General features: G+C 36.1%; 1 protein-coding gene across 1 annotated transcript in view; it reads left to right on the plus strand.

Annotated features, from left to right (window-relative positions):
* The window catches only part of Ide (Insulin degrading metalloproteinase), a 46479-nt gene extending 24163 nt beyond the window's left edge, over nt 1–22316 (plus strand). The window contains exons 16-26 of the mRNA XM_090118193.1: nt 3507–3651; nt 14368–14523; nt 14968–15043; nt 16191–16317; nt 16720–16790; nt 17565–17722; nt 18134–18268; nt 18953–19081; nt 19970–20050; nt 20592–20747; nt 21291–22316. Of these exons, the coding sequence (XP_089974319.1) occupies nt 3507–3651; nt 14368–14523; nt 14968–15043; nt 16191–16317; nt 16720–16790; nt 17565–17722; nt 18134–18268; nt 18953–19081; nt 19970–20050; nt 20592–20747; nt 21291–21398 (1342 nt within the window). The 3' untranslated portion in view covers nt 21399–22316. The remainder of the gene's footprint in view (nt 1–3506; nt 3652–14367; nt 14524–14967; nt 15044–16190; nt 16318–16719; nt 16791–17564; nt 17723–18133; nt 18269–18952; nt 19082–19969; nt 20051–20591; nt 20748–21290) is intronic.
* Nucleotides 22317–26311: the final 3995 nt, after the last annotated feature.

Below are 26311 nucleotides of genomic sequence, written 5' to 3' on the forward strand. Positions count from 1 at the left end.
CCAAGGAAAGACGTGAAGCTGAATAAAGTAAAATGCCGAATTACGCCGTTATAAACTGTAGAAACTCCACAGCTGTGAGTGGCCGAGTTAGCAGAGATGTTTCCTTCCACCGGTAAGTAATTTTCTAATCAGAATATGCACTATTTATTTTAAAACTAGATTTCCGCCCGCGGCTTCGCCCGCGTTTTCAAAGGAAAACCCGCATAGTTCCCGTTCCCGTGGGATTTCCGGGATAAAACCTATCCTATGTGTTAATCCAAGTTACCCTCTATATATTGTGTGCTAAATTTCATTGTAATCGGTTCAGTAGTTTTTACGTGAAAGAGTAACAAACATCCATACATCCTTACAAACTTTCGCCTTTATAATAGTACTAGATTTCCGCCCGCGGCTTCGCCCGCATTTTCAAAGGAAAACCCGCATAGTTCCCGTTCCCGTGGGATTTCCGGGATAAAACCTATCCTATGTGTTAATCCAAGTTACCCTCTATATGTGTGCTAAATTTCATTGTAATCGGTTCAGTAGTTTTTACGTGAAAGAGTAACAAACATCCATACATCCATGCATCCATACATCCATACATCCATACATCCATACAAACTTTCGCCTTTATAATAGGATTAAGATCAAATAAAGAATATCTGTGGAAAACGATCGTGACAAACACGGATACCAAATCATACGAAATGATTCGGAATACATTGCGGCTTTTACTTGGCACGGTAAAGATCGCGTCGTATGATAACAAGCAATGAATAGCGTCTTCTCATTTTTCTGTTCTCATTTTTCTGTCCAATTTTGTGGTTAGTGATGTTCATTTGATGCAACAGTTCTCGATTCTAATCGATTTTATAATCGAACAGAAAAATGATAATTTGAAGGAGCAATTTTTCAGAAAAAAAGGCATAGATTTTTTTTGTCAAAACTCCTTATTGCTTAGACTATGTTTGTTTTTTCAGTTTTCCAAGTAACCCGAACATAAAAGAAAAATGGATTGATGCAACGGGACATAAAGATTGATTGATTGACAGTTTCATTACTTTCTTTCGATGGCCTCTCTAGTACGTAGTACACGGTAACTCAATGGGCATATGTAAGAAAAAGCTAAAACACATTAGTTTACTTGTTAGAATATTAAAAGGTTTATAAATTTATTTTATCATTCCTCTGTCTATGGTAATTATCATTTTTCTGTCTTGAATCGATTTAGTAATCGATTACGATTCATTTATTTAATTACCTCTTAGACATAGATCTAGTTTGATCTGATTTCTTTCGATTTACTTCGATGGGATAGGACGATACTAGAATCGCCGCGCGAGTGGCGTCCTAATCGATTTAGCGTAAAATGAAATTACCATCACTAAAAAGCGCTCGTGACGTCATAACGCGTCAAGGTCAGTACAAAAAATATGACACGCTTGGTTTTCATACAGATCGCGGTACTTGCGTAGTCTATCTATGTCTGTGATAGGACCTTATTATCTCGGTATCGTCTACTCCACCAATTCTAATCTAGTATCGTGGGCTTCCCGACTACAACGCGCGGGAAAAACGTACTTTTGTAATTTTGTGTCTGACGGAGCAGCGCAACACGTCCTACTCCCTAAGCGCGGAGCGCGGTCTGCCGTAACAGCGTTTGCGCTCCCGTATATAATCGAAAATTCTAGAGAACTTTAAAATATTCCATTACTTTCATAAATCATATAATATGTATTTTTTTGATTGCAAATTTTTAAGCATAAATGTATCATTTAATGTGTATTTTTTATTTATTTTTTACTCTGTTGTATGTTATAAAAATTCGACGCCAAATACACATAAAATTTCATCAAAGTAAGGCTATTTTAACTTAGATTTTCTTTGAATTTTTGAATAAAAATACTTAAATTGCCTCGAGCATATTTTAGGATGTCTCAGTGTCTTTACTGTCGTATATTTTATAAGAAAACTTCTTCTTTTAAATTCCGTGTAAATTACAAAGACACGAACGTCCCGCATGGAAAAAATTGAAACACCTCTCAGGTTATTGGCTATTAAACAAACTGGACAATGAATATCAATAAATTGTCTGGAACATATTTTAGATATTGAATGAATCTTTAATTTAAGATATTATAACACATTGTTACTAATTTAGTTTTGTTAAACGTGCTCCTAAAGAATTACAGAAACAAGTCAAAATCACTCTAAAATCGATAAGGATTCTTAATTAAAACTAAGCATTTTGCCCTTTATCTATTCAAAAATACCGCATCAAAATCCGTTTCGCAGTTTTAAAGTGCTATTGTTTTTGAAGTGAAACTTCTTTAGGCGCTTTGAGAGTAAAATTTCAAGGTCGCATCATGGCAATACCGTCACGCCATTGAGTAAGGTGACGATTTTGGTATCTTTGAATCTTGCTAAAGTAGTTTCACTTCTGACACGTATGCTAGGTATGAACTCTTTTTAGTGATTTAGTAGGCTGCTTCGTGAGGTATTGTATTCTCTGATGCTGGTTTTGCTCTTCTTAAATTGTGTACGTGAACAAAATGCTAAAGTTATTGTTTGTGATCTTTCTAAAGCCTTTGATTATGTGCACATACTTTTTTGTATGAAAACTTTTTATTTTTTGCATGGTGTTTCACAAGGTTCTATTCTAGGTCCATTTATATTTCAAATAAATTATTGATAACTTAATGTATGTATGCGTGCGAGAAAGGAAAGTCTAACAAACTGGTACCGAGATACGTTACGAACTAAAAACCTTCCATAGTAAAATATCACTTCGATAAAATATTAAAAAGACGTTGCACACATATTTTACATATGTATCGTACGATTAGGTAGCCCCAGTTTCCTACGGCAAATAATTGTGTCTGTGGCCCAACTCCAGCTAAGGTATACGTTGTCGTACAAGACTAGACAAGACCGAGTTTTCCAATGAGCGAGACAATCGATTTTGAACATTACTTCCACGAAATAAGATATTAATTTTAGTAAATGCTCTATTCATCGCCGTTCATCATTTTTGGCGATCTTTTATCAGGGGATTGTGAGTTCAGTCGTTTATTGTTGATAACACATGTGCACAGCTCAACGCACGCATGTGGTGATTTGTCATACAATTTAATAGTACTACCTTAAACTTAGCACTAGCTTTAGCGAGTCGTGTTTGTAGCCCACCACGGCAAGTGACGATACATATTTTGTAGTCCGCTGTGCTACCCACGCGTTGTTAGCACTGCAACATAGTACTAGCTACGCTATATCACGTCTGTTGCCCATTACAGCAAGTAACTTTACCTTTGTAGCATTGTAGTCCGCTGTGCTATTCACGCATGTGGTGATTTGTGGAACAATTAAGTAGTACTAACAACAACATATCACTAGCTTTAGCGAGTCGTGTTTGAAGCCCAATACAACAAGTATCGTTACTTTTATAACTCATGACATTTGTAGTCCGCTGTGCTAGCTTTAGTCAGTTGTTTTGTAGTCCATTACTACAAGTGGCGTTACATTCGTAGCCCACTGTGCTACGCGTCGCCCGCGCAGTGCAACCTGTGCACGCTGTGGGCGGCGCTGGCCCGCGACGCGCTGCAGCAGCTCGCGTACGCGGCCGACCTCGCCTCGCTGCGCGCCAGCCTCGCCAACGGGAAGCACGGCCTGAGCGTGAGTACACTACACTACACTGCACTACACTGCACTACAGTACACTGCACTATCGTACACTACACTACAGTACAGTACACTACAGTACACTACACTACAGTACACTACAGTACAATACACTACAGTACGGTATACTACAGTACGGTACACTACAGTACAGTACACTACAGTACAGCACACTACAGTACGGTACAGTACAGCACACTACAGTACAGTACACTACAGTACGGTACACTACAGTACGGTACACTACAGTACGGTACACTACAGTACGGTACACTACAGTACGGTACACTACAGTACGGTACACTACAGTACGGTACACTACAGTACGGTACACTACAGTACGGTACACTACAGTACGGTACACTACAGTACGGTACACTACAGTACGGTACACTACAGTACGGTACACTACAGTACCAGTGGCGTGCCTAGGGTGTAAGGACTGGGCAAGCCCAAAGTTTTCAAAGTTTTTGCTGGGTACCCTTTTCTTGAATTAGAAACCTTCCTAAGGTACCTATACTGTGTAATTACCGAATCAAATCTTCTAAATTTTCATGCGCGCCCGCTAACAGTTGAGTCAAACGTTTATCATTAAAATCGATAAATTATAATTATTAAACTGTATGAAATTATATAATTAATAAAATTGAACAGATCATTTATATTCTAATAATTCAAAACGGCGATCTTCTGAAGGAAAGATTTTATAACATCGGAATCGGAAGAAAGTAGGTGATTGTTTTAGAATTCAATTACCTAACAACTTTCAATTATTGATAATTCAATAAGGCGTTCTTGGCCTTGTGTATTTCTTAAATACGTACCTATGAATTCGATTTAACGACGAGAAAGCACGCTCCGTGGAAGAACTACCTTATACCTATTAGCAGAAATCATAACTACCAAGTACCAAATGTGCAAGTTTCAACAGCTGGGGCTTCTAAGCAATTCTTATTCATGAAATTGATTAATTCGTAAACATATTTTAATTAAAATTTCGTTTATGTGACTTACTATCTGTTTGGGTAATGCACAAATCGGGAGTTGGTTTTTATGAAGAAATTAATTGATGTTTTTCAGTAAAGTTTAATGATTTTACCTTTCCCCCGCTGAGCACAAAGCAAACCATCACAATTTACAACACAATCTGCTGTCGCGACACTCATTTTATCACAAAATTCGAAAAACATAACCTAAATTACACCGTTAAAATCACCCGCTCAAACAAACTATACCTAATAACAATAATATTCACGACGTTCGTTCGCGCAATCGTAACTATCTTCACACTGTTAAAGCCGGGCTTTATCGTGGCTTTATTTTCCATACAGATTGCTATAGAATTCTATAGCTAGGTATGTAGCTACTTAGACGAAATTTCATACGTTAGAAGAGATGAGCGCAAAGCCCGGTAAAAGCCCACGCGTGCAAGCGAGACAACTACATGTTATAATCCATCCAATTTAGATTGTAACGTCAAAATAAAAGGTACGACCTTATTCTGATAGGAAGAAGGATGAAATTAAAAGTTTACTCGAATTCGTCATTGTTTTATGCTAGGCGTATTATATATTATATTGTAGGTGAGTTTTCATTGAATTTCGGAGCAAATTATGAACTGCTCATTGCGCGCGAATATTCAAACGTGAATTTGGTTATTTTCCAATCTCGTAGCGAATTTCTAAGGCAAGCCGGGCTTTTCGGCTTGTATGAACGTACCGCCACTGTACAGTACGGTACACTACAGTACGGTACACTACAGTACGGTACACTACAGTACGGTACACTACAGTACGGTACGGTACAGTACAGTACACTACGGTACAGTACAGTACACTACGGTACAGTACGGTACAGTACAGTACACTACAGTACGGTACACTACAGTACGGTACACTTCAGTACGGTACACTACAGTACGGTACACTACAGTACGGTACACTACAGTACGGTACACTAAAGTACGGTACACTACAGTACGGTACACTTCAGTACGGTACACTACAGTACGGTACACTACAGTGCAGTATTTATTTATTTATTTATATGATTTTCCAACAAAGGATACAGTCTATAACTATTTAACATAGATTACAATTAAATACAATATGGTCTACTGCACCTTCAATAACAGGAAAATACAACATTACATTAAATTAAATTCAATATGTCAATTTACTGAAAATAAAATATAATTTTAAACTAATTTTTTTATATAATACACTACAATATATAGTACACATATATTGTACACTACAATGCAGTACACTACAGTACGATACACTACAGTACGGTACACTACAGTACGGTACACTACAGTACGGTACACTACAGTACGGTACACTACAGTACGGTAAACTACAGTACGGTACGGTACAGTACAGTACACTACGGTACAGTACGGTACAGTACAGTACAGAACACTACTGTACGGTACAGTACAGTACGGTACGGTACACTACAGTACGGTACACTACAGTGCGGTACACTTCAGTACGGTACACTACAGTACGGTACACTACAGTACGGTACACTACAGTACGGTACACTACAGTACGGTACACTACAGTACGGTACACTTCAGTACGGTACACTACAGTACGGTACACTACAGTACGGTACACTACAGTACGGTACACTACACTACAGTACGTTACACTACAGCACGGTACACTACAGTACGGTACACTACAGTGCAGTATTTATTTATTTATTTATTTATTTATATGATTTTCCAACAAAGGATACAGTCTATACTATTTAACATAGATTACAATTAAATACAATATGGTCTACTGCACCTTCAATTACAGGAAAATACAACATTACATTAAATTAAATTCAATATGTCAATTTACTGAAAATAAAATATAATTTTAAACTAATTTTTTTATATAATACACTACAATATATAGTACACATATATTGTACACTACAATGCAGTACACTACAGTACGATACACTACAGTACGGTACACTACAGTACGGTACACTACAGTACGGTACACTACAGTACGGTACACTACAGTACGGTACACTACAGTACGGTACACTACAGTACGGTACGGTACAGTACAGTACACTACGGTACAGTACGGTACAGTACAGTACACTTCTGTACGGTACAGTACAGTACGGTACAGTACACTACAGTACGGTACACTACAGTACGGTACACTACAGTACGGTACACTACAGTACGGTACACTACAGTACGGTACACTACAGTACGGTACACTACAGTACGGTACACTTCAGTACGGTACACTACAGTACGGTACACTACAGTACGGTACACTACAGTACGGTACACTACACTACAGTACGTTACACTACAGCACGGTACACTACAGTACGGTACACTACAGTACGGCACACTACAGTACGGTACACTACAGTACGGTACACTACAGTACGGTACACTACAGTGCAGTATTTATTTATTTATTTATTTATTTATATGATTTTCCAACAAAGGATACAGTCTATACTATTTAACATAGATTACAACTAAATACAATATGGTCTACTGCACCTTCAATAACAGGAAAATACAACATTACATTAAATTAAATTCAATATGTCAATTTACTGAAAATAAAATATAATTTTAAACTATTTTTTTTATATAATACACTACAATATATAGTACACATATATTGTACACTACAATGCAGTACACTACAGTACGGTACACTACAGTACAGTACACTACACTACAGTACAGTACACTACAGTACGGTACACTACAGTACGGTACACTACAGTACACTACACTACAGTACGGTACACTACAGTACAGTACGGTACAGTACAGTACACTACGGTACAGTACACTACAGTACGGTACAGTACAGTACACTACGGTACAGTACATTACAGTACAGTACACTACAGTTCAGTACACTACAGTACAGTACACTACAGTACAGTACACTACAGTACGGTACACTACAGTACGGTACACTACAGTACGGTACACTACAGTACGGTTCACTACAGTACGGTACACTACAGTACGGTACACTACAGTACGGTACACTACAGTACGGTACACTACAGTACGGTACACTACAGTACGGTACACTACAGTACGGTACACTACAGTACGGTACACTACAGTACGGTACACTACAGTACGGTACACTACAGTACGGTACACTACAGTACGGCATACTACAGTACGGTACACTACAGTACGGTACACTACAGTACGGTTCACTACAGTACAGTACACTACAGTACACTACACTACAGTACAGTACACTACACTACAGTACAGTACACTACAGTACACTACACTACAGTACACTACACTTCAGTACACTACAGTACACTACACTGCACTGCACTGCACTATACTACACAACACAACACACACCATTAGTCTGCAGTGTTGTTCAGTATAAGAACATTGCATAGAATCTATTCGAATGCACTAAGAACAATAAGAATGAAAGAATGCTCTACGCCTGTTTACACTAAAATAACTTGTCAAAGTGGAGTTAGAATGAGCGTTCGCTTGTTTGATGTAAATGCACTGAAGTTACTGACCTACCAAACTAAATGTCCAATATATTACTGAGCTATCACATACATAAAAGAGCAACCATTTAGTTTCTTGCCGGTTCTTCTCCGTAGATACTGCTTTAGGAATCGGTGGTAAATGTTAAAAATGTAATGACGATTCGAAAGTGCTTCTAGAAGAAGTCTAATTGAATGAATAAATGTTTGAATTTGAGTTTATAGAACTTAATGTCAAATATGTTATTCCTTTATTTATTTATTTATTTATTTATTTATTTATTTAAGGTCAGCCAACAGTTATTACATCAGTACAAGCATACAAAAAAAAAGATTACAAAATAACTTACATAAATGTAATAACTACTTAAAGGCTAACACCACATGCGAAATAAAACGGTTTACGGTTACATATTATGACAATAACTACAACGATTAATTTGAAAAAAATAAGTTAAAAAGAAAACAGTGATAGTTAGTATCTTACATTTAAATATTTTTTATGTTGAGAACTATGAGAAAACAAAAAAAAAAATGTAAATAATTAACTTATAAATCTAAATTGACTAAACATTTAAAATTTATACAGGGTGTCCCAAAACTCAACGTCAAGCCAAAACGGGGCGACAGGATTGATTGTAACCATCATGAGAAAAATCTAAAAAAAAATCTATCCCATGCATTTTGAAAATTATGGGCATTTAAGAAAAACCTAAAAATTTGGTCAACCTGTAACTATTTTTCGGTTATTGTGGTTAATTTTTATTATTTTTGTTCATTTAAACTTTGGAACCGTAACCCTAAATATCATTTCTAGAATCACAGTCAAAAATAATGACACAATTGCCCCAAGTTTCCTTGAATTGAAGACTATTTGTTAAACTATGAATTTAAAATTTTCTAAATTTGTCGACTTTGACGGCCCCTCCTTTAAAAAAAATGTACTAGAGTGCCTTGGCAAGTGCCATTAAAAGTTGGCGCATTTAATCAGGATTGTAAAATAGTACAATACTTGTTAGTTTCATACTAAAAAAAATGAATGAAAAATAAAAACCTCAAGTAACCCGATTTTTGCTAACCCTTTTTATTCAGTTAAAATGTTTTTTATTCGCACAAACTCTTGGTAGGTTCTTAGTTTTACGGTAAAATGATGAGAGAGATGGATAGTGGACATGTTTGCCATGAGTGAGCGAGACAGATAGTGACGCCACTTTTACCAAAGTCAACAAAAGTAAGTAAAATTAAAAAAATAATTAAAAATCTTGACCTAGTTTACTTTAGGTTTATTGAAATAAAAGTCAGATAGGGAAATAACATTATTTATTACAACAAATGTTCAAATTGTTTGCCATCAGCCTCAATACACGCCCTACATCTTCTTAAAAAAGATCTACTTATTTGCCGGGCATATCCTCGAGTGTTGATGTCCTCAGCAGCTTGAGAAATTCGTTCTCGCAGATCGGCTACACTCTCAATGGGCTTTGAATAAATTTTTTCTTTGAGAACGCCCCAATAAAAAAAATCCAGGGGATTTAAATCTGGGGAACGGGCTGGCCACGAGATAGTGCCTGAACGTCCAATCCACCTTCCCGGATATTTCTGGTCAAGGAAATTTTTTACTTGCACTGCGTAATGCGCTGGGCAGCCATCTTGTTGATACCACATGTGGCGAAGATCTGCTAGTGGTACGTCCTCTAACAAAGTTGGTAAATTTTCTCGTAAAAAATGTAGGTAATTCGTGCCATTCAAGTTCTCAGGCAGCTCAAAAGGCCCAACAATTTTGCCGTTTAAAATTCCGGTCCACAGGTTTACTTTAAAGCGATACTGGGATCTGTCTTCTCGCATTAAATGTGGATTCTCCACATGCCACTCGTGAAAATTGTGTAAGTTTATGTAGCCATCTTTTTTAAATGTACATTCATCTGACCAGAGAATTTTTTGGATGAATTGGGGATTTTCATTATGCCTCTGTAGCATTGTTCTACAAAATGAAATCCTTTCAGGATAATCTCGAGGGAGAAGACTTTGAACTCGTTGTACGTGAAACGGATGCATTTCGGCTCTTTGTAAAACACGATGTGCTGTGCTTTTGGGTATTCCCGTTCTTTCTTCAATTCCACGAACTGAAATACTTCGGTCATCTGCGACCTCTTGCAACACTTCTTCCTCGTAAGGAATGCGAGGTCTACCTCCAGCCCGCATTTGATTCGGGAAATGGCCGCTCTCCGTGAGTGAACGGTGCACATTAACAAACACGCGGTGATCCGGATAGCGCTCTAAATTTGGATATCTTTCACGATAAAGTCTAGCGGCGGCACTTGCGTTGCATCTGCATTCCCCATAAATGAGGTGCATGTTTGCATATTCTTGTGAAGTATAGCGAGTAGGCATCGTAGATAACAAGGGTATTATGCTAATACCAAAGTCCAATTCCAAAAGAAAGAAGCCAAAGTTGCCGGTATGTAATCAACAAGTCCAATTCACAATAATCCAAGTCCAAAAAGAGAAGCCAAAGTTGTCAGTACTAAATCAACACAAGCGAATACGGAAAGGTGCGCAGTAGACGAATGAGCGAAACGTACTAACTGATGTCAAACTGGTAGCGTAGCCATTTGCTTGGTATGGCGTCTGTATCTATTTCATTCGCACTCGTTTAAACGACGCATCTTCGTCTCACTGCGTGGCGTCACTATCTGTCTCGCTCACTCATGGCAAACATGTCCACTGTCTATCTCTCTCATCATTTTGCCGTAAAATTAAGAACCTACCTAGAGTTTTTGCGAATAAAAAACATTTTAATTGAGTAAAATGGGTTAGCAAAAATCGGGTTACTTGAGGTTTTTATTTTTTTATTCATTTTTTTTTGTATGAAACTAACAAATATTGTACTATTTTACAATCCTGATTAAATGCGCCAACTTTTAATGGCACTTGCCAAGGCACTCTAGTACATTTTTTTTAAAGGAGGGGCCGTCAAAGTCGACAAATTTAGAAAATTTTAAATTCATAGTTTAACAAATAGTCTTCAATTCAAGGAAACTTGGGGCAATTGTGTCATTATTTTTTACTGTAATTCTAGAAATGTTATTTAGGGTTACGGTTCCAAGGTTTAAATGAACAAAAATAATAAAAATTAACCACAATAACCGAAAAATAGTTACAGGTTGACCAAATTTTTAGGTTTTTCTTAAATGCCCATAATTTTCAAAATGCATGGGATAGATTTTTTTTTAGATTTTTCTCATGATGGTTACAATCAATCCTGTCGCCCCGTTTTGGCTTGACGTTGAGTTTTGGGACACCCTGTATAATAGTAAACACACAAAACTTGACCGAGACCAATGATGTTAATCATGAGACAAATGAAGCAACAACATTATTTTTAAATTTTGGAAGACTGTCTGAGAATATGTCTATGTCTATTGCACGATCTTTTGACAATTTATTATACTGTTTTAAGAGCCTATTTATTGTGGCATTCTGACCCAGGTTGGTTTTAGATATTTTGGTCGAAAAAGGGGCGTATTTATCTACACGGGGCAACCTCGAAGGTGCGTTAATATTTATTCTCTCAATAAGAAACGGGCAGTCCAACAAACCATTAACTAATTTGTACAAAAAGCTCATGTCCAATAACTGTCTCCTGTCCGATAAACGATGGAGATTAAAGTGTTTTAATTGATTTTCATACGTCGGTAACAATTTTGCTTTATTGCATTGATACGTTAGGTGCCACAGGAAACGTTTTTGGATTTTCTCTAGACGCTTAATATGTACCTCGTAGTGCGGTGACCAGACTTGAGAGCAATATTCAAGACCGGGTCGAACTAGAGCCGAAAAAAGTTTGATCTTAGTTTGTGGTTTCCTGAATTCTTTTGTGTTTCTGATTACAAAGCCTAGCATTTGAAAGGCTTTATTTGCAACAGTGTCGATATGGGTGTTAAATTTAATTTTATTATCAAAAACAACTCCGAGATCTTTAATAGTGGTTACTTCTTCCAATATCTTATTATTTATAGTGTATGTCTGTGTGTTACTGAGTGTACTTCGCGAAAAACGTATATACTTACACTTATCTGTGTTCAGAGCTAAACCGTTTGTCAAACACCAGTCCACCAAGCGATTTAAGTCAGCTTGTAAATAAAGAGCATCGTCTTTATTATTTATTTGTTTTGCGAGTTTGAGGTCATCAGCGTATAGAAAACATTTACTGTATTTAAAAAGTGGTACGACATCGTTTATAAAAATATTAAACAGGATTGGGCCCAAAACCGATCCCTGGGGAACGCCTGATAGGTTTGGAAAAGGTTGAGACGAATATCCGCCAACAACCACCCTCGAAATCCGACCGTTTAAGTACGAGGAAAACCAATTCAGCAAGTTTCCTGTGATACCAAAAGAAGAAAGTTTGTGAATTAGAGCCTTGTGGTCCACGGTATCAAAAGCTTTGCTTATATCAGTATATATGGTGTCAACTGGGATATTAGCGTCTACTGAATCCGTCAAAAAGGTCGCAAACGAGGTGAGGTTCGTTGTTGTGGATCGAGCTTTGTGGAAACCAAACTGTTGGTGTGAAATCAATTGTTTTATGTGCCACGTTATTTTTGGTCTTATCAAAATCTCGAACAATTTGCCAAAGACAGGTAGTATAGAAACTGGCCTATAGTCCGTCACAGATGTTGAGTTACCACATTTGGGAATGGGAACAACCCTAGACTCTTTCCATGCACTAGGAAAGATACCAGAAGCTATTGACTTATTGAATATAATTGAGAGGGGTAAGGAAAGGGCGACATGACATTCAACAACAAATAAAGAAGGTAAACCATCGGACCCGGCTCCTTTATTACGGTCTAACTTTTTTAGGCCAATACGTACGTCACTTTCCGAAAAAGACAATTCAGCTAGAATATTGACTAATGAAGAACATTGTAAATTGGAATCATGATAGTGTAATGAAGTGGTAGAAGGCGATTTATAGACAGATGCGAAAAAGGATGCAAAGAGATTGGAGATGTCAGAACCATTAGAGGCCTGCCTGTCACCTAGATACATTGAAGAAGGATAGGTACTTTTATTCTGGCGCTTGTTTTTCATATGTGTCCAAAATAATTTTGGATTTTTTGATAAGGAATCCTCAATGTGCTTTATATAGTTCTTATAACAAGATTCAATTAATGATGCACAACGCTTTTTCAGTAGCAAAAAAGAAAGCTCATCCAAAGGATTTCTGTACTTAATAAATCTTTTTCGTATTTTATATTTTTCATTAAGCAATTTTATAAGTTCTCTGCTATACCAACAGGGATATTTTTAATGTATGGTCTTACTTAAAGGTACGTGTTTCGCGATGGCACTTCTTATTATTTTATAAAACATGTTTACCATATCGTTTACGTTCGTTAGATCTGCGAATTCATTAGTCCAAGATATAGAGTTGAGTTCGCATATAATTTTATCGAAATCTGCTTTGTGGAAGTTATATTTATCACCAGGAGTTTGGGATGGAAGACTTGGACTACTGTAACAAGACAAAACAAACTCCAGGGGGGGATGGTATTGGTCAATATTGCTGCTAAGCACATACTTGCTTTCCTGCATATACTCAACGGTCTCTGTCGATAGAATTAAGTCCAGAATTTTACCTTGGTGATTCAATACTGTATTATATTGTTTTAAATTATTTAAAGCGGCAAAATCGATTAATGTCTGCCCTAGTGGACCAGGTAGAGAACAATACTGAGATGTGATGTTTTTATCATTAGGCCATAGTACCGAACTTAGATTAAAATCACCCATTATTAGTGTATTGTCGCGAGATTCTAAAATACGATTAGTGTTGTCAATAAAATGCTCAAGGATATGTTTTTGAACGGGGGGAGGTATATACACAGCACATATGCATAACTTATTTGAACAGTTCCGATTTCTATACAAATCAAGTTCAACCCATAGATCTTCGCAACCGCTTTAAATAAACTAGCGGTCCGCCTCGGCTTCGCCCGTGGTACCTACATGTTTAAACTATCCTATCTCTCAAGTTGGATCGAACTGCACATGGTGTGCGAATTTTATTATAATCGGTTAAGTGGTTTAGGAGTCCATTGAGGACAAACATTGTGACACGAGATTTATATATATAAATAAATGTATTTTCTTTCTTTCTTTCTTTCTTTCTTAAAACAGATAACAATAGAAGGCTACGACGACAAGCAAGCGGTGCTATTGGAGAAAGTTCTCTCTCGTGTGATCGACTTCACGGCGGATCCGAAACGGTTCGAAATCATGAAAGAGAACCACATTAGAGCGATCAAGAACTTTGAGGCGGAACAGCCGTATCAGGTACTAACTGTGTCCCGCGGTTTTACCCGCAGTACTCCGCTTCTGTCAGCGAGATGATAGCCTATAGCCTTCCTCGATAAATGGGCTATATAACACCGAAAGAATTTTCCAAATCGGACCAGTAGTTCCCGAGATTAGCGCGTTCAAACAAACAAACTCTTCAGCTTTATACCTAATATTAGTATAGATGTGAGCGTATGTTTTTGGGGTTTTTGACGTGAAATTTCTTCAGGCGCGTTGAGAGTAAAATTTCAAGGTCAATTTCAATTTCAAGGCAATAACGTCACGTCATGGAGTAAGGCGATTTGGTATCTTTGCATCTTGCCAAAGAACGTTTCACTTCAGACACGTGTGCTCGGCACACACACTTTTGATTTTTCATCGACTATTTATGCATAATACGGATTTTTTTAAATTTTTTAATATAATATATTTGAATTTCAGCACGCAGTGTACCAACAGGCGCTTTGCCTTTCCGAATTTGTGTGGACAAGAAGCGAATTACTAGAAGCTGCTCAAGGTATGTTTACCTTTATGTATCAAAGTAGATAAAACGTCATGCAATTAATTTAATTACTGAAGGGTTTATGACATGATATTTCAACCTTTCCGAAATTATTGATTTTAATTTCTTCCTTCTTCCGAAGAAGGACAAAAATAATCGAAGAAGTTCTTCGATTATTTTTGTCTTTGAAGGCGTTTTAATTTTCAACCGACTTTAAAAGAACGGAAAAGGTTTCTCAAATCGACTGTACTATTTTATTCCTTTGTTATTTCAGAACTTATTGAGTGAACCGATTTGATTCCGATTGTCGACTGGAAACTAATTTTTAACCTTCTTCAAAAAAAAACGAGGAGGTTATCAATTCGGCCGGTATAATTTTTAAAGTGAAACTTTTATTACATCGTCTCAAACTTTTTGGTCTGTGTAGCGCATGTCGCGTGTATCGCGGCTGCCGAGTAGGTATACCTACTCGGCAGCCGACCGTCACGCGACATGCGCTACACAAAGCAGTGTTCGGAACCGTTCGAACAGTTTCACTTTTACCGTGGTTTCATAAAACCACACAACGTTTTTTTTATGTATGTACACCGATTACTCTTAGGTTTCTTAACCGATTTACGTGATTCTTTTTTTGTTCGATGCTGGATGGTGTCGAATTGGTTATTTTATTCGGATAGGCCCAGTAGTTTTTATTTTATGAGCATTTTTGTCTGTACTTGAAATGTAGCAAGTAACTTTGATTCACTTCCCGGTAATCGATTGAGCTGAAATTTTGTATACTTATGTAAATTGGATAGCGATGAAACATTATCATGACATAGAGCTGATTTGATGATGGAATCGGAAGGTGGCCATAGGAACTTAGTAATAATATATTGATTCATTTTTATCGAGATTGGGCTCGTTTGATTCGTGTTGAAAAATACACTAAAAAATATTAAATAAAAATAACTGCGTTAAAAACAACCGACTTCAAAAACGAAAAAGTACAAAATAAAAAAGATTTGATATCATTAATTACTACATATTATTTAGATGTGCTTTTTATTAAATAGGTTTGAAGTCGGTGCCAAACACTTAGTATTAAGCCCTTGCACCTCCTCCTCTTTTGAAGTCGGGTAAAATATTATTTACTTATACTAAAATAAATGATGTCCCCTAGACCTAACCCCCGCGATGTTAGACGAGTTCGTGCGCCGCGTGTGCCGCGCGCTGCACGTGGAGGCGCTGCTCGTTGGAAACCTGACGAGAACCAGAGCCGATAGGATTGTCGACATGGTGCATGACAAGTTAGTGATTAACATTTATCTATTCAATTAGACTTCTTTTAGAAGTACTTTCGAACAAATAATTATGTTCATCACAAAAATATTTGCCCCGGGTGGGAATCAAACCCTCGACCTCTGGCTTGGAAGGCAGAACCACTACCATCAAGCCAACCGGTCAGTCGAAATCAAATTATCCTCATCATTATAATAAATAAATAAATAAAAATAAATAAATAAATAAAATAAATAATTATGATCCTTACCATCGTCATCACCATAACCATCACCAATATTTTGACGACATAATAAGCCCGTCATAATTATCGAAACAACCGTGATTATCCGCATTTGCTTAGGAAATGGGTTGATGATTATGAATATGTTCAATAAATTTAAATTAAAATGAGTGAATGCAACTTGCAGGCTCCCAAAGGATGCGGTGCCTCTACTTGCCCAGCAGTTACTGCTGTGTCGAGAGGTAGAGTTGGATAAGGGTAAGTCTCGTTAGAAATAATAGAATATCATTTAAAGGCATTTAATTATGTCATATTGTATGTTTAGATGTTTTTAAAGTTTTGGATCTTTTTTTAATATAACTAAGTTTTGACAAAGGATCTGGGGTAGTTTAGGTTATCACTGACTTCTGTCTGATGCAAGAAAAGGAGCATATCGTCGGCTTGTCAAACAATGTATTCAAACTAAAACTCAAACATTTATTTATTCAATTAGACTACTTTTAGTAGCACTTTTGAATCGTCATTACATAAGTATTTTTAACATTTACCACCGATTCGGAAAGCAGTATCTATGGAGAAGAACCGGCAAGAAACTCCATAGTTGCTCTTTTAAAATCATGTCAATTTTACATAATATGTAACTTATATCTAACTACATAATATATCATAATATGCCAAAGAACTGTTCTGTGGTTCTTACGCGACAACCCTCCATGGATTTTCATCTTCCATATATTCCTTAGTACTATAATATACATATAGTGATTTTTTGACCGATCTTCCTTTTTCTGCCACTTTTTTATTATTTGGGTCGCGTTTATTTCTTAAACTGTAAAAGACATTAAAAGAACTAGGTTTTATGCGAACTGTTTCTCTTTAGTCTTTTTCGGTCCACTGCTTCGATTATTCTTCTAAGTCCTTATTCATTGAAAATTATAATTTGGAATTTTTATTCAGTTCAATATTTAAAATGAACTGATTTCTATGAGCAGTTCGAGAATTCCTAGTTCTCAATGTATCAAAATGACACAGGGGCGTGGTACTTACGCGAGACACAGAACAAAGTGCACGCGTCGTCTTGCGCGTCTCTATACTTAGCGTGCGGGTCGCGCGCCGCCCGACCGAACGTCACGTTAGAGCTGCTCGCACATGCGCTCAGTGAGCCGTGCTTCCATGTGCTGAGGACACAGGTCTGTATACCGACACACAGACACACACATGCATACACAGACACACACACACCTCCGTCCGACGGAAGCGCAACTAAAATAAACCGGCCAAGTGCGAATCGGATTGCGCATAAAGAACCCCCCTTAATGTTTTTTTAAATTTTTAGTATTCGTTGTTATAGTGGCGACGGAAATACACCATTTGTGACAATTTTAGCTTTGTAGCTATCACGGTTTGTGAGATACAGCCTTGAGACAGACAGACAGACAGCGGAGTCTTAGTAATAGGGTCTCGTTTTACCCTTTTGGTACGGAACCCTTAAAAGAACTCGATTTTGACCCACTTTAAGCGAAAAGATTGAATTCAAACTTAGCACACTTATCAAGGATCGGTGACAATACAATAATTTGGTAAATTGAAATGTGTGACAGGAGCAGCTCGGCTACATAGTGTTCAGCGGAGTGCGCCGAGCCAACGGAGCGCAGGGACTGCGCGTGCTCGTGCAGAGCGATAGACATCCGCAGTACTTGGAGACCAGGGTCGATGCCTTCCTGCACTCTGCGCTGGTGAGAGACAGACAGATATACAGACAAACAGACCAAAACATAAATAAAATATAATTTTTCAGGACAATTTTCACACACGGCACGATCTGATCCCATACTAACACTACTAAACATAGATATATAATTTAAATAAATACTTATATAGATAACTAACACAGACACAGAGCAAACATCTATGTTCATCACACAAATATTTGCCCCGGGTGGGAATCGAACCCACAACCTCTGGCTTGGAAGGCAGGTCTACTACCAACCAAGCCAACCGGTCAGTCAGAAAACGAAAGACGGGCAGACAACTGCAACTAGAAAAAAGGTGGGAGTGACGCACAGACAGATACGAAAATAGATTAAATGGAAAAAAAAATGGTGTAACATTTTTTTCGTTACGCGCGACATTTTTCCGTTACGCGCCATCTTTTTCTTATCCCTACCACGCGTGATTCGACGTATTTGCATATAGTAAATTATTTTTTGAAAAATAAGGTCATAAAGAAGTTTCACTTATTACGTGTGTACACTAGTACACGCACACATTTTTTTTAATTATAATAATTTACACTTGATTTTCGGATTTTCATTACAATAAATTATAGAACGGAGTTTGTTCTAAGTAAATATCTATTGAATTATTTCTAAGAAAATTTCAAATATATTTTCAGTAAAATTCTTTTTTTCCTATTCCAGGATTATTTAGAAAAAATGTCAGAGGAGGAATTCTTAAAACATCGGTCAGCGCTCGCGGCGCAGCGACTCGAGCGACCGAAGCGACTTGCTGGTAAAGCGTCACAGTTGTGGAGCGAGATTACTTCACAGGTACCTTGTATTTCAATTGTTTCATGAAATTTTTGTTCTATATCAATGTTCAAGTGAGATTGAGTTACCATTACCATGTTTTATAAAAGTGAAGTCCCATGTCCCCAAGTGGGGTAAGGGGCAGAAGCATTATACATCTGTTTCACTGATCGATTTTCTTTAGGGTCAAGTAGGTGATCAGCCTTCTGTGTCCTGCCAGACCGAGACATTTTTTTTCTTAGTCTCCACCGGGAATCGAACCCAGGACCTCTCTACGCTCACGCGTCAACCACTGTACCAAGGAGGCGGTCACCATGTTTTATGATTAAATGATTAGATTTTTTGTGCATTATTAATTTAAAAAGTGTGGAAAAAAAAATGTGCAGTTGAAATAACCTCGCAGGTAGATTATAATAGGTTACCTAACACTTTTGACTTTACTAACATAAAGTATTGATTTGCTGCCCAAAAGTTTCTACAAAATCCTACTAACATTATAAATGCGAAAGTTTGTGAAGATGTATGTGTGTGTTTGATACTCTTTCACGCAAATACTACTGAACCGATTACAATGAAATTAAGCACACATATAGAGGGTAACTTGGATAGGTTTTATCCCGGAAATCCCACGGGAACGGGAACTATGCGGGTTTTTCTTTGAAAACGCGGGCGAAGCCGCGGGCGGAAAGCTAGTCAATATAAAAATTAAATATTTTTGATTTATTTAATGTTTCTCAGCGTGCGTGGTTTCCGGCAGATTGAAATAACTCCACGGTGATACAAGTTTTTTTTCTAAACTACCCTCGATTATTTTTTCACATTTTTTCATATAATATTAGATATGAATTAATCGTGTTTAAAATCCGTTAAAAAGTGTTTAATATCTATTTTCTAATTATTACATTCCAGATGTACAACTTCGACCGCGCGCGTCTCGAAGTGGAGGAACTCAACACTGTCAATAAAGAAGAGCTTATCGAGTTCTTTAAGGTATTTAATATTTATATATGTTCTAATTCACAATTAATAATATTCCTGAGTTTTATTACATTTATTACGAATACTAGCGGTCCGCCCCGGCTTCGCCCGTGGTACATATTTTCGTTTTCTCTACATAAAAACCATCCTCGTACTTCAAGGAATATAATAAAAAAAGAATTATCGAAATCGGTTCAGCCGTTCTCGAGTTATGCGCTTACCAACACATTTTGCGATTCATTTTTATATATAAGAAGATTACAATTTTTTTTTCATGTAAAACACGCACTTTAAAGGTATTTTTTTATGATCTAGATTTCTATTATTACTTTCAAACACAAAATATTTTATAGAATTCAAATGCAATTTTAAAATAATACAAAAAATTCGATCACAAGGTGGCAAGGACCGTTCTGGTGGTTGATGATGATGGTTTTATACTATTACTATTACATTTGTTTTCTAGTATGTATGTGTATTTCTAGTTGTGTGTGTTTCAAGTATGTAGTGATGATGACGATGATGAACAAACAACATAATTGTATAATTACAGAAACACATCCACGATTCATCACCGACTCGCCGCAAGCTGTCCGTGCATGTCGTGTCGGTAGCGCCCGGTGGGGCCGGGAATACCGACACTAATACCGACACCAATACCGACACTGGTACCGACACCGAGGATAAAGAGGGGGAGGGGGAGAGACAGGTGAGGATCTAATTATTATACCTTAAAAACGCAATAATATGGTAAAAATTATCAGTATAAGGGCGCTATTACACTAATTATGTGCGAGGATGTGTAGCGAGGAATGTATTTGTACATAACCAATAGAATCGCTTCAAACGCTTAACGCTTCAAACTTCAAACTAAATGAAGCGATTGATTCTTTTTCACTACTGACACGTGTGCTCTGCACACACGCTCTTTTTTATGAGACTTAATATAAGATAGCTGTGCTGATTTCTCCCGCATTGCTCCGCTCCTGTTGGTCTAAATAAATGATTTTTCTTTCTTTCTTCTTTCTTTCTTAGCGTGATAATATATATATAGCCTATGCCCTATAGCCTTTCTTGATAAATGGGCTATCTAACACCGAAAAAATTTTCAAATCGGACCAGTAATTCCTGAGATTAGCGCGTTCAAACAAACAAACTCTTCAGTTTTATAATATTAGTATAGATAAGTAAGATAAGTAATATTATGATAAGTATAGATTATTGATAATAAACAGCATCGTTTTCGTTCCAGCCGGTGCGTATAACGGAGCTAGTGGAATGGAAGGCCCGTCGTCGTTTACTCCCACTTCCCGCACCGGCCAACCATTATGCAAGAAAGGGGAGGTGCTGTAAACTGTAGGGGGGAAATAAAGGAGGGGGGAGAAAGGGGAAATAGAAGGAGGGGGGATAACTAAGAGAGTCGCATAAGGGCCATTCCTGCAAGATGTAAGGGCGGCCGTACACGGACCGCTTGAAGCAGTTGAGATAGACGGCTCAAAAAAAAACTCAAACATTTATTTATTCAATTAGGCTTCTTCGAGAAGCACTTTTGAATCATCATTACATATTTGTAACATTTACCACCGATTCGGAAAGCAGTATCTACGGAGAAGAACCGGCAAGAAACTCCATAGTTGCTTGAAGCCGCGACCGCGCGGTGAACTATGGACATTCATGGACTGCTCGAGCAGTCGCGACTGCTTCAAGCAGTCGAGCAGTCCGTGTACGTCGCTCAGCCGGTAACTACTCGAGCTGCCCGTGTACGGCTGCTCAAAGAGAAGGAAATGAAGAGGATGGAAACACAAATAAAACACACACACACACACATGCAGATATACTATTTGATACTTCTTTAAAGTGAGATTTCAATTGTGGAAAAGAGTGGGGGGGAGGCATAAATGCAATGAAACGAGGGTACATCGCTTCTGTAAACGCATGAAGAAATACAGAAAAAGAAATAGAAATAGATTATAAATAGAGAAAGGAAGAAACATATACACATGCGTAATAGACCAAGTTGGAAGCTTTAGTGAGACAGACAGACACACACACTGACAGATATAGAAAACAAGAACATACACACAGAAATATGAAACACAGTAGCAATATTTACGCAAACAGTAGTAACAACATAATACATATAAAGTAGAAGCTAGATAGAATATGAAATGTTTCAATTAGTATTTTATACCAGAATAGATTGTTAGAAAACATTGAGTTACTATGTACTGCGTACTGGAGAGGCCATCGCTACTACACTATTTGTAACACTAGTTAGAGTCAACACTATTTGTAACACTAGTTAGAGTCAATCGTCTCAAACTTTTTTTAGTTACATTGATTGGTTTTAATTGATAAGTTTATTCATATTTTTATAAGATAAAAAATATTTATTTGTTACATTGATTGGTTTTAATTTATCTATACTAATATTATAAAGAGGAAAGGTTTGTAATGTATGTATGGTTTTCACGCATAAACTACTGGACCGATTTCAATGAAATTTAGCACACATATAGAGGGTAACTTGGATTAACACATAGGCTAGATTTTATCCCGGAAATCCCACGGGAACGGGAGATACGCATGTTTTTCTTTGAAAACGCGGGCAAAGCCGTGGGCGCAAAGCTAGTAAGTAATAAGAGGCAGAATATCTACAAAGTGTATGACTCACTAGCCGGCCCGCGCCGCCATCAGGTTTTGTTCGTGGTGTCCTCTCTATACGTAGTAATAATACCTCAATGCTAACATTAAAAAATTACAATATGGATGTTTTTACTTTGCAACGCAAATTAAATATCTAAATTACGATTACCATGTGTTAATTTATAGCGAATCGTAAAATATAAAGAAAAACATTTACATATTTTAAGGAATAATAATTATTATGACGTTTACAATAAGAAATGTTTTATTTTTAACATAAGCTTGAATATTAAACGTACATGTTACCGTAAAAAGAAATGTTCAAAATATAGGAATTAATTATTCATTTAAAAGTATATAATACTAGCTTTCCGCCCGCGGCTTCTCCCGCGTTTTGAAAGGAAAACCCGCATGGGGATACCGGTGGGATTTCCGGGTTAATTGTTAATTCCGGTAAATTTCCGGGGTAATTATACTTTGTGTTAATTCAAGTTACCCTCTATATGTGTGCTAAATTTCATTGTAATCGGTTCAGTAGTATTTTTTTGAAAGAGTAACAAACACATACATACACATCCATGATCACAAATTTTGAGTAAGTACATGAAAAATTTCCGAAATTTTTTATTTTTACCGAAGCTTGCCATAAAGTAAAATTACTTCAACTTAGTAAATAAATACGATTTTAAGAAAACTAGGCCATTTAAATATTTTGACAAAAATGTGTTCATTATGGCTTTTTAACACTTTGTGATTAATATATTATTTATTACAAGAAAATGTTTTTGAAGTGAAACTTCTTTAGGCGCGTTGAGAGTAAAATTTCAAGGTCGCGTCATGGCAATACCATCACGTCATGGAGTTAGACGTTTTTGGTATCTTTGAATCTTGCCAAAGTTTCACTTCTGACACTTGTGATCGGCATACGCGTTTTATTTTTGACAAATTCACACAATTTACGAATCGAACAATAAATTAAAATAAAATAAAAATTATGTGCCAATGGTTTCCATACTCCATCTAAAAGATTAGGATAGAGAAATCGAAACGATTCAATACACAATATTTTTTACACAGTACACAATATAAGTTTTAATATTGTATTTAAAAACAAGTAAACACGCGGTATAATAATAAAGACAGAAAATTCAATATAAATAGTAATAATTTTTAATTTAATAAAAACATACTAGTTACATACTTTTAAAATGAATTTTCAGAGCAACGAACATTAATTTTAAATATAATATATACCCATAAGGTATAGAAAAATATAAATTTCTTCAACTATTATATCTTATTTATTTAAATTATGTCAATACTATTATATAATTATATAATTAATTTTTATTATATGTCGCCATTTTCAAAAATACGTATAGAAAAAAAATTGGTTGTCTGTTAAGTCGGTTTATTGACGATAGTTGAACGTGACAACGTCTTTAGGCCGATTGTGCTTCTTTGTCGATCATTCCGTGCTCTCGCTTGCACTTCAAGCCTTACATGGAACGCCTCAGAGCGAGGTAACGCCGCATGAGTCATGCTTTTTCGTGCGTGCAGCCGGCTCTATCGAATTATAAGACGTTGTCACGTCAAAAAGCATGCTTAAGGTATATTTAAGTAGTTTAAAAAATAAATATATACTTTCTTTCAAATACTTTTAATTAGTAAAAAAGACAAAATGGCGGACTACATTTTTCAGACCTATTGATGTAAGTTATTATTGTAAGCACAAAGAGTTTTTTCAGCTATTTTAAATTAAATTTATCGATGTAGTTTTAGTAATTTGAATTTGAAACACTCTTTTTGGTAATAGAATTATGTTTTAATAAATATTAATTTAAATTAAATTAAATAATAATTAAAATCATCAAGTTCTGTTTTATTTAAACTTGTTTTAAATCGGTTAGTTTTTTAACGAAAATATTGTAATATTTTCAAGCGTGTTGTGTTTTGTTTTATTTCAAAAGGTGCTTTTTCGTAATTTCAGTCATAATGTACTTGTATATAAAGAGATATACTATATTTTGTTTGTTTGTACATTTTTTGTGTTCGATTGTTTTAAGGATATTGAATAAAATAATAATTCATGAATTTTATGTGTTTTATTTTTTATAACCTCCTTTAGCTCCTTTTAACATTATAAATTATATTATTACTAGCTGTGCACTGCGGTTTTAACTGCATTGCTCCGCTCCTATTGGTCTTAGCGTAGTGATATATAGGCTACAGTCTTCCTCGATAAATGGGCTATCTAACACTGAAAAAAATTTTAAAACCGAAACCGTAGTTCCTGAAATTAGCGCCACAAACAAACAAAAGTCTGCAGCTTTATAATATTTGTATAGATTATGCAGACTTCTCGTACGTATATTATATCCTTAACTAAATTAGCAAAAATAACATAAAATAAAAAAGTTCCCAATAGCAATTTTTGCTCAATGTAAAAATTGGTTTCATTTCTAAGTAGGCTACGTCCCCCTGTGGCTTAGAGATAGATACATTTCACTTATTCGCTGATCGATTTTTAAAGACCAGGAGCCGTTTTTTTAAATTACAACGAAAATTTGTCAATGGTGATGTCTCTAGAATATAATTAGTTCTTCATACTAACTTTAAACCCTCTGAACTTGACCGCACACGATTATAGCTTTCCGCGCTTCGTCCGCTTTGTAGTCGTAGTATGTTATCCTTCCTCGCAGTGGGTCGACACTTAGAACATCGTTTTGGTTAGGCTTCCATTATCAAGCAATTTTAAACTTCATTCAATTGACATAGAGTTCAAATTATTTTGTACTTTTCCAAGACCTAAGGTCAAGTCTGGCTTGCCAACATTTAGAAAAAATAAAAATATTTCTAATGTTGGCCTCTCCGATGTAATCATATAATAAAAGATTTAATATTTTAGTTTTAATTATTTATTATTATTTCTTCTTTTTTTTTAAACCTTATTTTTGTACATTTTAATTTTAAGCTAGTACATTAATAAATTATTTCTTTCTTTCTTCAATGTCTTGTCAATGGTTAAGACTTAAGCATAGACAACGTCTTGATGTTGATTTGTTGTTTGAAATTTGAATTCAAAATGGCGTTTTATTTTATTGTTTTGGTGGATGTTATACAAAGTTTGTTCTTCGTATATCGTAAATTTTGTTATTTACCTACTCAGTTAATGTACAGTACATTTTTTAATTTGTAATATTTCTGCCAAAAGTGAAAAAAGAAGAAAAAGTGTTATATTGTGTAAACAATGTTAAAATCTTTGTGTGTAATAATTATTGTGATTTGTGACTAAATATTTGCAATATGTACCCAATGACTGTTCTCTAAGGAAGATAAAACATAATAATTACATAACAATTTATGAGTAAGGTCTCTAACACGTCATGTTCTGGCTGTAGAATCAATTGGAGGAGATATTATTATGTCCAAAGAAAACAACGGCTTCTTCATATACAATTCCAATATGGCGATCCGACCGGCAACGATAATATATTGGTATCGAAATTTAGAACGAGATTTAATAGAAATCCCGCAAAATATTTCAAGGAAATGTATAAAATGTGAATCAAGTTGTATTCACATAATATTTCAGCCGAATTCAGTTCATCATCATCAGCCCATATA

The sequence above is a fragment of the Colias eurytheme genome, chromosome 29 (genome assembly GCF_061535395.1).
Source record: "Colias eurytheme isolate Ceu_HAF_F1 chromosome 29, ilColEury1 Martin Lab GWU primary, whole genome shotgun sequence".
Lineage (NCBI taxonomy): Eukaryota > Metazoa > Arthropoda > Insecta > Lepidoptera > Pieridae > Colias > Colias eurytheme.